Genomic DNA, 16419 nt, shown 5'->3' on the forward strand with positions numbered 1-16419 from the left:
GTAACGGCCGTGTGAGTACGGTACTTTAAAAGTAGCTAGCCAGGCACTCGCTGCTAGCATTAGCCGCTAATGCCAGAGACTTGTGCTTCATCACAAAATGACGGCGCAATTAACTAGCCGTTTCTTAGCATCCTTAATTATCAATTGAATATGATGTTGGGAAGGTGTTGTGTAGATAGCAACTATGGTATGGCAGTAAAAACGGGATACGGCAAGTGCAAACATCAACAAGACAAGTCAAGCTAGCTGTCATGGCCCCTGCAGGGCCATTTGAAGTTAGCTTTCATGTTGGCAGCAGTTATGTTAACTTATGAGACACTGTTTATCGCTTCCATCAAGGTTCAGAGGAGTAAATTATTTTCAAGTTTTAACCAATAGAGCCATGTGGTGAAAAAGCAAGTTAAGAAAGAGGCAGACCACATTTAAGAAGCTGTGACATATCAAGTATTAAACTTTATTTTCTTCACTTTTTGTGAGATGGAAAAAATGATAAAAACTTACAGCTTGGGGAATTTTCATCTATAAGTCAGTGTTTTCCTTTACATCATAACCACGAAATCAAACTCGGAACGTTTTCCATATGTCTTTGACAAAAGCTTAAAGAGTGAAAATAAATTATCGTAGCAATAATTATAACATCAAATATAACAACCATAATAGCAATTAAGCATTTATAAACACTATTTACTGTGTCTTTTATTCCCCATAAAAGGCCATTATTAAAAAGGGGTGAATGCTGCGTTGCTGCACAATCCAGCATGTGACGAGAGCACACGTTCGCGTGTTGACTGCGGTCTGCTCGGGTCCAGCCAGGCCTTCATTTCCAGCCCTGAAGCGTGGAGAGGGTGCGCATATATCAGACTGAGGAGATGGGATGAAGAGTAGGACCCGACCGATAGGGATTTTTGTTTTTTTGTTATTTTTGGCGGGGGGGGAAATACAGATTACTCATTAACTGGCTGATTAATTTTTAAATAGGTGTCAATTATATGCAGATTTTCACTATTTGTGGGTCATCCTGGTCCCTATTACCTGGGAATAGCAGGGGGGTCAACTATAAATATATTGTTTAAAAAAATAACGTTCTTTATTGGTTTGTAGAATGCATCGTGTGGCGCAATGCATTTAATTAACATTAATCTTTCTCAAATGTTACCAGTAGTTGAATGTGTGTCATATTTTCCGCATTTCTCCGTCACTGTTTATATTTTTTAAAACAAACCGTGATTTTAAGCCGTGTGTAAAATAGTGACATCCAACTCAATTACTTGCACAACTTGTAAAAATTACGATTTTCTTTGTTTTGAATGACAGGTCCATAGAATGTCCTTAACAAATGTCATTTTGTATATATTCAGTATAATGAGACCATTGTCACTTGTGTAAAACTGTTCTAAAAGGTAAAAAAATAAAATAAAAATACAATTATTTTGGTGGTTTGGATTGTGGCTGATGTTTGAAGGGCCACAATCAGCCGGCCAATGAATCGGTCGGGCCCTAGAGACAACTTTGAAGAACTCTCATGAAGGCCGAGGAGAGGCAGCTTGACTAGAACGAGCGGAATGAACGACAAACGTCACCATTCTCTCCATTCCTGCAATCCTCACAGAGTCCGCCAATGTCCTGCTCCCTGCGTTTCTCCACCCGTGAGGTCCGACTCAACCGCAGTTACGAAGTCCATCTGAGCGCCGCTCGGCTCCAACCTCTGTACAAGTCTTCCGGCTTATTGTGAGGGATGGCTGGGCCCTTGAACGTTCAGTGCGGCTCTGCCCAAACCGGCGAGCGGTTGGTGTGGTGGGGGTGCCCGAATGAAGGGTGAATGGGCGTGGGAGTCGGCAGCATGTGTCCCGAGTGGCTGAAGGGGGGTAAGTGACCCATGTGGGTCATGTGGCTTGTGAGGCCGGGGGCAGCGCCAAAGGGGGAGGCCTTGTCCTGCATGCACTTGGTCAGCTCCTCGAAGCCGTCGCTGGCTCGCTTGTTCCTCTTGGACTTGCTCGACATCTTGCGGTTGCGCGTCTGGATGCCTTCTTTCTTCATCGTCAGCGGTCTGTTGACCTGTGGGGAGCGGCACATTAGCGCCTCACGTCACGCACGCACGCACAATAGCGGCACTCACATCATCAGTACTACATTTTAATTGTGCTTTTTTTTTTTCTACTTTTCCTTTCCGCGTGTCGAACTCGAATGCCTAATTCAAACCAGTACGCTATAAATAATGAGCAGCTGTTTTGCATAAACTATAGTTGCATTCGAAGGTGAGTCGGGGGAGTGTTTGGCTTTTGTCTAATTCAAAAGCAAACAGTCGTCCCGCTCAATTTGAATACATGAGGATGAGGGCCCGGCTGGTTGTGAAAGGAGCAGCCTCAGACAAATCCTCATCAGTGTAACCGACGCCGTTACACTGAATGACGGTCCCGCCCCGCCGCCTCTCAGGGGAGTAACGCCCCCCCCCCATTGAAACAACGATGGATTAATAATAATAAAAAAGGAGGACGGCCGGTGGGTTCCGCTCGACAGGGCGAGCTGGATTTGCTTCACGCTCGCACGTTCTCCGCTCCTAAATCGATACAAGCTGTCCGCCCACTTGACCAGTTAACGACCTGGCGGACCCCCAACCCCCCTCCAGCCACGCACTGTGTGTATTTTAGGGGCTACTTACGTTGTGCAGTTTAAAGTAAAGGCCGCAGGCGTTGCACACTGGGTCTCCGTTGCCATTGCGCCTCCACAGGGTGGTGGTGGTGGTCTGGCAGTTAGCGCAGCAGGTGCCTGCACGGCGAGCGGCCGACTGCGGGGAAGCAGAGGGAAAAAATGCCTTCAATCATCATTTCAAACTTGTTGACAAGAGGATGCAACATTGAGAATCATGAATGAAAACCTTACTAACAAAAAAATGCAGTCTTATAAAATGTAAACATTTGTTTAAAAAAAAAAAAAAAAAAGGGATGACGAGAGGTTGACTCAGGAAAGCTGCTGCAGACATAGAGCTTTAAAAAAAAAAAAAAAAAAAAAAGGTAAACATTTGTGACCACTGGTCATATTTCTTTTAAATTAAATTTGCATGATTTTTTTCCAACTCTTATTTTCCACTTTACTTGAATTTATAAAAAAAAAAAAAAAGTTTTGCATTGTACTCTAATTACCTTTAAATGCCATGAATAACGCAACTGTGCAATATGACTTTTAGAAAGCAGATTTTTGTTCTCTGTACTTGTGCAGGCTATAATACAGTCCCCCAATTTACAGTATTTTTTATTATCATCAGAGTGAAAATTCAAAACATACTAATAAAGTGTAGACACTTTTAAATCCATGTTAAAAATTATGCTTTTTTCTCATACTTGTGATTAAGGTCTTTTTTTGTTTTTGTTTTTTTTAATATATCATGTTTTTGAAAATATTGTTAATATTTGAAATTATAAAATAAAATATAAAATATATATTATAAAATATTGTTAATATTGAAATTTAAGTAAGCTATTTTTATTACTTTACTTTTAAATCTTTATAACTGCTTTCAAATATACTTTTAATTATAGTATGTGAAGCATATTGAGTTGTGTATGAAATGTGCTATGTATCCGTGATTTTTTTTTTTTTTTTTTTTTTTTTTTTTTTAACAATCCCTAGGTACTGGCACGGTACTGGTAAACATACCAGTTAATAAATATGCCCCTCAATTTGGGATTTTTTTTTTTGCACAAAAATGAGTGTTATATACAAAACCGCAATACTGTTAGCATCTTATAAATCAGTATATGTTGGAAATGGAGCCATATAAAACCCGAAACCCCGCCCGACATTGGACTGCTGTGTCCATTGCAGATCAATTCTACACACATAATAAGAAACATTAACTTTACATGCAAGAACCCTGCGGCTGCTGTGTGAGCGGCATCTTTTTTTCCCTCCTTAAATTAAACCCAGGTGCAAGTGTTGCTGTTGACGTACCAACCGGCCGCATTCCTATTCATTTTGATGCAAAATAATACAATCAAGTTAACATTTGAAGGAAGCCGCGCATCCCCCCCAGTTGTGCGCGCACAGAATGATAAACACGAGAGCAACATAAATCCGTGTATTTTCCAATCCCCACCCCTCCCGGTCCATCTCTTCGGAGCGCATAAGCGGCTCCTCTAGTGTTGTGATAATCTCTTTACAGTATATGTCAGTCTGGCCAGAGAGAATGCAGCGTACTGGGTGAAGGCGGAAACAGCCGGGAGCCTGACTTCCTTATCTGGGCCGGGCAGATATCCGGATAGGAAACAACTGGATGCCCCTTTGAACACGGCTCTGACAAACACTTGAGTTGGAAATGCAAAAAGCTGCAGCGGGCCCAAATGGAAAATGGAATGGACTTTGAGATGAGGAAGACTAACTCTGCGGTCAAGGAATTTTTCATCATAAACTACAAAGTGTGTGCAGTTGGGGGGAGTCTCATGGGAACAACGTACAGCTAAAGTTGGGCATCATTATTAGCTGCATGAATGCAAATTTTAAAAGTAGGCAAGTTTTTTTTTGTCTTATTTCCAACATAATACTTTGTTACTAATTACCTATCTTTTGTTTCTGATTATTTACTTTTTCAAACCACACTCTTAATACTGCTGGGTCAAGAATGACCCAATTTACCTTATTTGGGTCAATTTGACCCAACTTTGGGTTGTTAGCAATGTCAATGTTGCTGTAAAAAACACCACATTGACGTAAATGACAGCACGCAAAGCTATTATGCAAAAAAAGAAAAAAAGAAAATGGAAAATTTAAAATAAAAAAAAATAAAAAATGTAACCCAAAGTTGGGTAAAATTGACCCAAGTTAGTGGTTCGGTCCAATTTTATTTTATTTTAATTTTCCCTTTGTTTTTTGTTTTTTTTGTGCTATTGTATTAGCTCTGTGTGCTGTCATTAACTTAAAGTCCAATTTTATTTTCAATATTTCTTTTTTTTTTTGCCTGACTGCACCAATAGCTCTGTAGCTCTCTGTGTGCCAACATTAACATTGCTAACAGCTCAAAGTTGGGTCAAAAAGACCCAAGTTACCCCGGGTTTTCACCGGATGCGGTTGCGGTGCGGTGCGTCTTGACTGCGTGCTCCGGACGGGTCAATTTTTTTGTCAATCCACACCGGCTCCGCACAGCTGCGGTCCGCCAGCACCGTCGCCGCCCACTTCCCAACGTGTCTCGCGGGACCGCGCGCGCGCGATCATGTGGCATTTCACAACGACAAACATACAGAATGTCTGTGCTCTTCTGCTATGAGATTCCATGCAGCATCCTTTTTTTGGTTGTCCTTGTAAAGTATATTAATAACGAGAGTCGGGTCAGTGCGGGTCCACTCTTTATTTCTGTCTTCCCCGTCCGGCTGCCGCTCAGTACGGCAAGCGAGACGGGCACAACAAGCAATCGCGAACATCAAACTCACAATACATTACAGTCCTTATAAAAAGGATGTGCCGTGTCATATATTATTTTGTGGTTTTCCACCTCCAATATAAACCTCTCCTCGTCCATGTTCGCTGGTGTCTAAACCGTGAATGAGCACATGGCCCGGCGACGCCCACGTCACGTTTTGCTGAAAAACTTGCGAAATAGGAGCTGGCGAGTATTTTATTCTGAAAGGTAACCGGAAATTTATTTTGAAACTGCCTCGGTCTTCCTGTCCCGCTCGATGTGTTTTGTGCTAGCTTGCCATTTGCCGGAGGCCTACCGCTGCGGCGTCCGGCAAAAATAGAAAATAGGCTATCCTTGCGGAAGGCTTGCGGCACGCCGCAGGCCTTCCGCAGTCGACACGCAACGCACCCGCAAGCGGTGTAAACTGCACCATTCGAATGAATGGAATCTAATTGCTTGCGTCGCCGGACCGCACCGCAACCGCACCGCAACCGCATCCAGTGAAAACCCGGGGTTAGTGGATCGATCCAATTTTATTTTATTTTTAAATGTTCTCCTTTTTTTTGCGCTACTGTAGTAATAGCTCTATGTGCTGTCGTTAACTTCAAGTCCAATTTTATTTTTAAATTTGACCTTTTCTTTTTTTGCCCTACTGTACCAATAGCTCTGTAGCACTCTGTGTGCCAACATTAACATTGCTAACAGCCCAAAGTTGGGTTAAATTGACCCAAGTTAGTGGTTCAGTCCAATTTTATTTTATTTTTAATTTTCCCTTAGCTTTTTTTTTTTTTTTTTATAAAGTGTTATTGTAGTATTAGCTCTGCATGCTGTCATTAATTTAGCTGTCATTTTATTTTTAATATTCCTTTTCTTTTTTTTGCCTGACTGCACCAATAGCTCTGTAGCTCTCTGTGTGCCAACATTAACATTGCTAACAGCTCAAAGTTGGGTCAAATTGACCCAAGTTAGTGGATCGATCCAATTTTATTTTATTTTTAAATTTTCTCCTTTTTTTTGCGCTACTATAGTAATAGCTCTAAGTACTGTCATTAACTTCAAGTCCAATTTTATTTTTAATTTTCCCTTTTTTTTGGGGGGGGGCTACTGTAGCAATAGCTCTGTACCTCTGGCTGCCATCATTAACTCCAATGTGACAGTGGCGCTGCTAACAAGCCAAAGTTGGGTGAAATTGACCCAAGTTAGTAGGTCGTTCCATTTTTTTTTTTTTTTTTTGCGCTACTGTAGCAATAGTTTAATACATTTCGGCGTGCTGTCATTAACTCCAACGTGGTGTTAACTACAACAACGTGGGCATTGCTATCAGTAACAGTATCAGAAGTACCAGCAATAATGATAGCAAGAACAATGGCAATAGTAGCAGTATTGTACCAGGCCATGTAGGTGGATCATCAGGGGGTGAGAGGAACAAACAATTCCAGGAAGATGATAGGGAAAATATAACTTTCCTGGAATTGTGTCGACGGCATCTGCTTTTTGCTCATATTCGGATTCCTCCCAAGGTCCAAGCGGGACTCACCAGTCTGCGTTTGGGCTTGATGAGCGGTCGGTTCTGGCCGTTCATCTTGTGGTACAGTCCGCAGGCGTTGCACAGGTAGTGGCCGGTACCGTCCCGTCGCCATAGAGGAGTTGAGGTGGCACCGCAGTTTACACATTCACGGCCCTCTGCATATAATTCAAGAGGGGCACAAGAAGAAATTTTATATAATTAAAAATGTCGCAATTGGTCAACGTCACATTGTGTGTCAGTCATGGACAACCATGGAAACTGAACCACGGAGGGGAGAGTTGAACATGTCCAAAGGTGTCAAGAACAAGAAGAAAGCGACAGCATCAAATCAGCTGAATGGTAAGAAATTCTTGTTTGTAAACATGTTTATTGATGTCTGTTGTCATCTTTCACTTCAAGCTGACGCTCAACACGCTTCTCTTCTCACACACCAGCTCACTTCAAATGGCCTGTTGCTCAACTGTTCTTCTAATTCAAGTATCCCCCTCTCCCAAGAGTATCGCCTCATTATTACTGTTATAATACTAGCAACACCCAACGTCCCACCCTTTCGCTCCACAATGGAATCTGACCTGAGCGAAAAACCTTTTGAAATGTGCCCCGGTTCTTTTATACCTCTCCTCGAGTCTTTCGCAAGTCCAACGACCACATTACGGCAGGGTCATTTGCACCGTGAATATTCATCACAAGTAGTGATGTCTTACGCAACATTTAATGTTGAAATTTAAAATGAGAAGATAAAAGCTGTGAAAAGGCGAGGGAAGAGGAAGGGTTGGGGTTTTGAGGCTAATTCAACAGGAAGCTACTGTAAGGTATACGTGTCGACAGCTGAAATGTCAGTCTGGCATTTTGGACGCCAGTCAATCAACATTTACTAGCGCTGGACATCCACTTGAACAGATAAGCGCCTTTTAATGCCACAGCTGATATGTTCCTGATTATTGCTAGCTTCTATTAAAATGTCACAAGACAGCATTTTTGACCTACAAAAGCTCACATCAGTCAGATCTGAGTGGCAGCATTGTCTAGGTGAAAAAAAAAAAAAAAAAAAACACAAATGATGACCAGTTAGTTCATATTCATAACTTAGCTAATAATAAATGAAAAAATGGGCTAGCTAGCTCGTCATAAAAGTTGACAGAATGTTCTACTTGTAACAAATAAAATTTAATAAAAACACATGATCATCATGATTGTGTAATACAGAATAGGAGATAAAGCTGCATGCTGCTCTGCTGCGGTCATGCTCGCCTCCACTTTTTGTGCGTTTAAGAACACAAACAGCGGGGCTCTGTCGCCTGCTCTTTGTTAGCATGCGGGGAGGGGGAGGAGGTCGTGATTTGTTCACTCGGAGGTATACAGGATATGGCAGGAGCCAGGGCGTCGTGACTCCTTGGTTTTTAAGTGCAATAGAGGGCACGTTGAAACGAAAACAAGCTCATGGCACGACCTGCCCGAATCTGCTCAGGTGTCACGTTCAAGACGTCCATTTTGTTCGATAATACACAAGGTTTAATTGATGGCATTTAAGTCACGTGAATCTTTAAAAACAACCATCATATCAATTTTAAAAAATATATATATATATATTCTTATTTAATAAAATATTGGTGAAAATGTCATTTCTTGATCATCTTTGCTGAGGTCTATAGTCTAGAGGCTATTTATGCTACGTGTTGCTAAACCTTTAAAAACAACAACAACAAAAAACATTAAATGTCATTATGTCCATAATGTTTGATATTTAATTACAATTAAAATTGTACCCCCAAAAGTATACACAAGGTTGTATTTGTACTTGTAATATTTCTAGCGAAAGTGACAATTAACTTACAACTCTGTTATTCTTTTCACTTAAGACGTGCATTTTAAAAGCATATTTTTCCATGTAGCAATATTTACAATTTCAACCGTGCACTTCTAAACCAAAAATTTGTAGTTTTTTTTCCGTTTGTCTGTTTTTAAATGAAACATTAAGAAAAGAAAAAAAACCGAGGTGAGACTCACCTGAGCTCGACCGGGCTTTGCTTTTGCATTTGGGCGTGAAGCTGGACGACGAACCGAGCAGGCTGCCGGGGTGGAACAGACTGCCGCTGTACTCGTGGGGAGTGTGCAGAGGGTAGGCCGGGTACGTGGGAATCGGGTGGTGCGTGGCCGGGCCCTGGCCGTTCATCGACGCCAGGCCGCCGCGCAGGGGGCTGCAGCCCTCCATCTTCATGCCTTCCGCCAGCGGCATTTGGTACTTGAGGGACTCCTTCTCGTCCATCCTGGTCGACGTGGAGGTGGGCGACGTGGGCCCGGGGTCCGGGGACACGTCTTTGGGCGGGGTAGGGGGGAAACTGTAGAGGTGCGGGCTGGAGTGGGTCGCCGGAGTGAGCGAGGACACCGGAGCCGTGCCGGTGTTGCTGCTACACGGGTAGCCGGAGCTGGTGGGGTGCAGGCCGGGTTTGCTGAAGTGGCCCACCGCCCACGCGTTATGGTGGTGGGCGGCGGACAGAGCTGCCTTGCCGGGGTCCAGCCAGGGGATACCGGGGCTGTGGATGAGGTGTGGGCGGCAGACCTGATTCCCAGCGAGGCGAGCTGAAATTGCAGACATCTTATTCGTATTTGTTGCTTAACGAAACGCGTCCAAATTAAAACTGAAAATACCTCCTGAATTATAACAATCAGGCAAAGTTAACATTTAATTATTCTCCTCGCCGAAATTATTACAAGAAAATGGCCTATTTCTCGTGCTGTTAAATTATCCGTGACATTAATAAGACGCCCACTCAATAGAATAAAACAAAAAATGCCTCGTTGGAAGCAAACAAATAAAAAACGAGTCTTCCCTTCGGGTATCTTTACATCGCCCGCAGCTCTCGGAGTAACGATTGTTATTAGTAATTTTGCGGTTTTTATTTTATATCCGGGAAGTGCCTCTCTCTCTTTCTCTCTCCCCTCACAAACTCCTGCCCCAGCACAGAGGGTTAAATGACACACTTCCCTTTCCTCCTGCTGTCATAGAAATTCCTTTTATGTTCCTGAATATACACACACAAAATGTCACAGAGGACTTTTGGGCCGGAATGCTTGCCCACTTCATGAATTATTATTCGTAATTTCCCCTTGCAAAAAAAAATAAAAATCCAACCCTTCATAGAATTTTATGAAAATACATTTTCAATAATAATAATCATAATTATTATTTTTGCTCCTTGATTTTCCCTCTATTTATAACGTTGCATGTCTTACCGTGCGCTTGGCTGTAGGTGACCCTGGCCCGAGAGTTGGTGTAGTAAGGGTTCCCCTGAGAGTCCAAGTGGTTCAGAAACATGTCTACTTCGTCTTGGGGCAGCAAAGGCGCCATGGGCTCCATGTAGTTGTGGCTCAGACCGTGATGGTGCGAGTCCGGGTGCTGGCCGTTGAGCACGGCGTGGTGGTGCGCCATCCACCGGGACTGATCTGCCGCTGCGACCTCCATGGCTGAGACGCTGGATCGCCGTCCTACAGTGGAAGTTTAATCCTCTTGATAAAATATCGTCCCCGTCCGCTGTGAAAGTCCTGACTTAATAAAAAAAATAAAAAAATCCTCAAACAATGCGAGCGGCTTTCTTCATCCTCCAGCTCATATGTTTTTACCTACAGAAGAGAAATCAGATTGTTTAAAATCAAAATGAAATGAATTTGGACACGATGAAACAAACAAAAAAAAAAAAAGATGCATTCGCTTTAAAGTTGAAAGAAAACGAGTGACGTTTTGCTGGTCCGAAAAGGAAATGTCTCGCTACCTGTTGCTGTTGTCGATCAGCTGACTGCAGTTTGGACGTGTCGGCCTCCTGATCCGCGCACGACTCGGGATCATTAATGAGATGTGGCGCGGACTGATGCGGCTGGCGCCAGTAAATTCCCATATCAAGCAGCGCGGGGGCGGGGCTTCGCGGTGCCGGCCAATCGCGAGTCTAGCTGCCGCAATTGGCTCGCAGCATCCCGGCTCCTCTCTGCCTTTCTTTCTTTCTTTCTGGATGCCAATTGAAGTGAAAGACTTCTCAATCAGCAGCGTAATATCTCCAGTCTCTCGGCAAGCTTCACAATGAGGACGCAATCGGCCGCCGATAATCGTTTTTTAGCGCTTTAAAGGCGCACATTCAACACCGCTGCCGAGCACAGCTGATCCTGCTAATATGATTATTTAGAAAATGTAATTCCACGCAAATTCGACTCTATACCTTTTTGAACCAGCCAATGAACGCATCATATAAAAGGCTCTTTATAGATTTCACACCCACTTGCAGAAATCTAATCATTCCAATTGCTGAATGAGCCACACAAAGCCGGCGGTAATTGTGCGTGTTGTTTTTGGTATGCTGCTGTTATGTAAATACACGGCGTTTTTAGCACCTCTAAAACCAACAAGAGGAGTAGTCGATTTATGACCCCACATTCTGGCCCATTGTTCGCAGCGTCTAATTGTCTTTAATTAGTAGCAGAGCATTCCACTTGTGAAAACAGAGGGCTTTTTTTTGTCTGCGAGGACTGGGCTATCAAACACGGTTTGCATACTAATGGGGCCCTTTTCTCTGCGTCTGGCACCAGGGATGGGCGAGAGGCCTCACCTATATGCTGATCATCCAAGTATCTCGAGAAGGGCCCCATTCACAACAACACTCCAAACAAATGAAACGTATGCACAGAGATGCCTGCTTTTTCTTTCTGAAACTAATGTCATCATTATTCACTATTAAGACCTGTTAAAATACACGCTTTTGCAACACGTGAATGAAATGTAAAAATCTATTTATGTATGACGCAGGGACGGACAACTTAAGTGCACATGCATGCACTATTGGCTTAGTACGTGTGTTGAAGTGGGGCTGTCCACATGATTGCACGTTTTCTTTTATTGCGATGTGTTAATTTACTGTTGAAATAAGATGTAAAGAATAAGGGGTAGGATTAACTTCTTCCTACTCCCTTTGGACATGTATACCATTTCTAATGATTGTTATGAGTTTTTTTTCGTTTCTCTCAATTTTTATTTGCTATTTGTTTATGTTTATGTTTAGTTATGTTTACATGTTCAATAAACTTCAACTTCAAATGATGGAGGAAGCCACAATTTTTCATCAGCATGCACATACTTTCCAACAAAATGTATGACAAAAATTGCTATTTTAAATATGGACAAAATACACATTCAATATTCCATTTTTAATACTCAATTTCTCGATGCATGTAAAAGTTCCACTATTCCACAAACAAAGGGATTGAGTTAAACAAAACTACACTATTAAATAAAAAAAATCCAGCACTCTCCTGTAAGTGACAATTTAAGGACAGCACAAAACTGCTCAAACAGCAAAGCATCTGATTTTGTGCATTTTTTTCACACAAAAAAAATCAACTAATTCAAAATTTTAATATTATTGATGTATGTCAGCATGTCATTCCAAAGTTGCAAAAAAAATTAAAAAATACTAGGTCTACTGACGTCGTATTGAGCAGTATAAAACCCAGTATGCGTGCAAATAAGACATGTTTGCCATCTAGTGGTGAATTGTGATAATACAACTTAAAATCACAACGTCCTGCATACTCACGGTGGTGCATATTTGCAGATTTTATTTCAGCATGATTTTATATTTTGAAGGGATGTTCAAGACCACTTTTTTTTCCTGACAGATACCAGTACGAGAACTCAACTCGTGTAGTTACCGATAGTACTTTTGATACACATAATTCACCCTTTAAAAAAACACTGACAGCTATTTTGAAATCATGACTTATATAAATAGCATTTTTTTTCCTTAAAATTGCATAAAGATAATGGCATTTTTCTATTCATATAAATTCTAGTTGTTGATTGTAAAATGGCCACAAGAGGGCACCCAATACAGTATCGGCTGCCGTTGCATGTACCGATAACCTTAAAATAAGGCCAGGTGTTGATACTCGCCTATCCTGTTTCCATGTGGAAAAAATAATAATAAACTAGTGTTCCAGCATTTTCTGGGTTGCGATTTTTTTTTTTTTTTTAAATAAATCATAGAATGTGCTGAGGGCTGCATGTGGCCCGCAGGCCACCAGTTGCACAACCATGATGCGTTCAATGTGTATTAAAAGTGTCGTACTTGTTGCGTGAAGACGGGGTCATTTGATTGACGGAATAATTTGGAGGGTGCAAGGGGGCAGAGAATGGCTCGCCGCCACGCCGACGCCGGCATTTGACGTCACATGATCACGCGGGGTGGGACGGGGGGGTGCTTATGATACCTTGACAAATTCTCCAGGTAAAAGACCCCTTCTATCTCTAGTGTGTGCGTGTGTGTCAGTCAGCACACAGTCCTTAAATCACTGGCATGTTGCCAGAGGCAGGGAGTTGATGAGCTCAGCTCTAAGAGCTTGTCAACCCCTAAAACCAACAAATTAGTGCAGTATAGTGACCACCTGAATAACTCACATTCCAGCGAGCCACGTCACACTGACAGGTGGAGTGGGAGCCCGTGAGTTTAAATTCACTCCCACTTGTAAATGAGTGAATTATGATACTCGAGGAAGAACACGGTTGTGCGCTCTCCAGTCTCGCGCGAGGCCTTGGAGGGAGGGAGGGAGCGTCAGACGTTGCCATTGTCGTCGGCATGTTTGCCAAATGGATTACTCAGCAGGATTTAGCCCTCTGTCATTTCTACCTTCATTAATCCCGTTTGTATCTGAGCTGGAACAAAAGACGAGTGAGGGTGAAGTGATTGTGGGGAGGGGGCTTGTCAAGGACACAGCAGCATTGTTTCACATGCTATTCTAAAGAGAAGCGTTTTTTGCACTATCCCTCATGCAACGGCTCGCAAGTGCATGCGTGTAACAACTGTATCACTGCAGCCACTAATGAACAACAAGATTATCATTCCCATCCACACTGCTATTATTATTAAATGGGATTGGCTTTATCTACCTGTTTGCTCCCATTGGGCACGGTCATCCATCATTATCCTGAGTGGAGGTGTGCAACTGTTCAAAAGTGCGCACCCTGTGTGTGTGTTTAGCTGGGGGGGTGAAGAGCCATGTGGGGCTTATGAAGATAAGCAGAGGAAGAGAGAGAGAATGACACAGAGCAGCTGAAGCATTATTGTCCCCTTTACTCACGCCTAATTAGATAGAGCGAGGGCACCCGGGGGCTTTGGAGCCACCAGCGCCCAATCACAAGAGCATCTATCGGCCATGAATGAGGCCTGGGTGCTGCTATGACATCCATCAGCTCGCCGTCAAACTACTTCAATGCAGTCAACTTCAGCCAGCCATTTTTTTAAGAACTTTCTTTTGGTGAACGTGTCATGTACTGGCATTCTACACGATTGCAGACAATAAGGAGGAGAGTGACAACATGGTGTCATTTTCTCTGCAGGCTCACATCATGAAAGGTGGCTACACCACTCATTATGCAACACAGAGCATAACAATTGGACGTTTTGTCGTCAGTAATACTGGATGATGATACAGTCGTCTCTTTCATGATTTTTTTTTCCCAAGCAAAGCCCAAGGCAACATGTGCCAATACACATTATTAGGGATGTGAGAGTACTTATCCTCCTGACTACCAGCAATTCAAATTTGTCCTCTGTAGTGGACCTTTTTAAACCTGAATATCTCCCACCCAGTGCATACGATTGAATTAACTCCTTTTGTGCTCTATAGAGGACATTCAGAGCTTTCCAATAATACCAAATGTGTGTGGGTGGGGCTTTGCTACCTTTGATTGCATCATAAAAGAAAATGGCTTCTCTCAGTGCAAGCACTTTTTAGGGAAGATGAAAAGTAAGTTTATAACACTTTTTATTGAACATATTTAGGCTTTAAATGTTGTTAGCATGTTTTCTATAAGCCTCTTAAGAACACATTCAAGTATTGTTTGAATTATTTTAACTGTATTTGAGCCTAGCATTTAAGTTTAAAAAAAAATGTCCTCTGTAGTGGACACTTCATAGCTTAAAAATAAAAACTTTTTTATTTTTATTATTTTTTTTTTATTTCTTTTGCAGTATTCCATTACTTCACAAAGATTGGGGAATATCTAAATAAACATGATTGGACAATATATATATATTTTTTCCTGGTAGTCAGGAGGGCTATGCCAGGTATTTCTATTGGGCTGATAGCCAGCCTTATTTCAAGGTATTGTACTTGTGACAACCCTCTTGTGGCCATTTATGATCAGGATTTAGAAATGAGAATAATAATAAAGTGGCATTAATGCTATTTTAAGGAAAATGCCAGACTGCGAGTTATTTCTTTAAAATGATCTTGCATTTTTTGGGAGGAAATGTCTAAAGTAGTAGTGGTATTGGTACTTGGTCTTGGTATTGGTGACTGAGTAACATTCCAAACTATAATTTAATTCTGGAAAATACTGTAGGCTATACCTTATAAGAACATATTTATGATACACAAACACACCCCATTTAAAAGTACAATGTATGTTTTTGTAAGTTGCTAATAAGAACAAATGCAATATCATTCTAAGAATAAATACAATATTTAAAAACAAAAAAAACATTTAACTCACAAACGCTATAGATGGTAGACTTGAGTATGTATTACATTTTATCATCAATTCAAGGGCTTTTAAAAAGCAGAAATGCACATAGATAGATAGATAGATAGAATGTTGAATAATTAATTATTTTAAACAGTAGCCTATGCATCTGAACTGCAAAAAAGTCCTAAACATTGAAAAAAATAAATAATGCCAAAGGTGTCTTTCATCCTAAAATAAAGGACTTTATGGACGTTGAAATGTCACCATTGCAGATAGACTAAAAATTACACTCATGCACTCACCCACTGCTGCAGGCTCCCTCGCCGTTAAAGGTCATCAAAAAGAAGCAAACTCGCCATCTGCTGACAGACGTTTAGCTTTTCGTTCAAAAAGAAGGAATAGTGGAATTGTGGCTTTGAATCGAATTGGTGTCGGCGGTGCATGCGTTTACGTGGTTATGCGTGCGACGAGTGTGTGCACAGTGCGGCTCTCGTGTGTGCAGGCTCAGTGAATGGCAGCAGAAACTTGCGCGTCCATAAGAGAGGCTGGCATGACAGGCAGCAACATTCGGGCTTCCGGTGTCAGAGTCACGGTGTCTCCTTTAAAAAAATAAAATAAAAAATATAGCAGTCATCTAGTAACGTCCTCTAGCCGACAGTTTAGCATCTTTCACGATGGCACGTCAGCATAACAGCTGTATGCACTTGCAATCATTTGGAAGGGAAGCAAATGAATGTCATTTAAAGGGATACACACCCACCGACACGAGTTATGTCAGACACCTGCCTAGAAATAAAAACATTCAGTTTTCATCGCTTTATTACATGTTTGTTTTATTTTTGCACAAAAAAAATAAATTAATAATAATAATAATAATAATAATAATAATAATAATAATAATAATAATAATAATAATAATAATAGAAATACAGTACAATGTTGTGGTGAATGAATGTTGAATGAAGGGTTGCAATGTGACAGATTTTTATATTG

General features: G+C 41.6%; 1 protein-coding gene across 4 annotated transcripts; it reads right to left on the reverse strand.

Moving 5' to 3' along the window:
* Positions 1-421: 421 nt before the first annotated feature.
* On the reverse strand, positions 422-16125 carry gata2a (GATA binding protein 2a). Of its 4 annotated transcripts, XM_077529469.1 has the most exons (7): positions 15878-16125; positions 15729-15785; positions 10152-10538; positions 8925-9497; positions 6927-7084; positions 2660-2785; positions 422-2055 (listed from the first exon to the last, which is right to left on the reverse strand). In XM_077529469.1, the coding sequence occupies exons 3-7, from the start codon at positions 10378-10380 to the stop codon at positions 1756-1758; spliced, it is 1386 nt and encodes a 461-aa protein (XP_077385595.1). In that variant the 5' UTR covers positions 10381-10538; positions 15729-15785; positions 15878-16125; the 3' UTR covers positions 422-1755. The 4 variants fall into 4 exon arrangements, with proteins under 4 accessions (XP_077385595.1, XP_077385596.1, XP_077385593.1 ...); XM_077529470.1 differs by having other exon boundaries at positions 6927-7072; positions 15729-16125; XM_077529467.1 differs by having other exon boundaries at positions 15729-16125.
* Positions 16126-16419: the final 294 nt, after the last annotated feature.

The sequence above is a fragment of the Festucalex cinctus genome, chromosome 8 (genome assembly GCF_051991245.1).
Source record: "Festucalex cinctus isolate MCC-2025b chromosome 8, RoL_Fcin_1.0, whole genome shotgun sequence".
NCBI classification, from domain to species: Eukaryota; Metazoa; Chordata; class Actinopteri; order Syngnathiformes; family Syngnathidae; genus Festucalex; species Festucalex cinctus.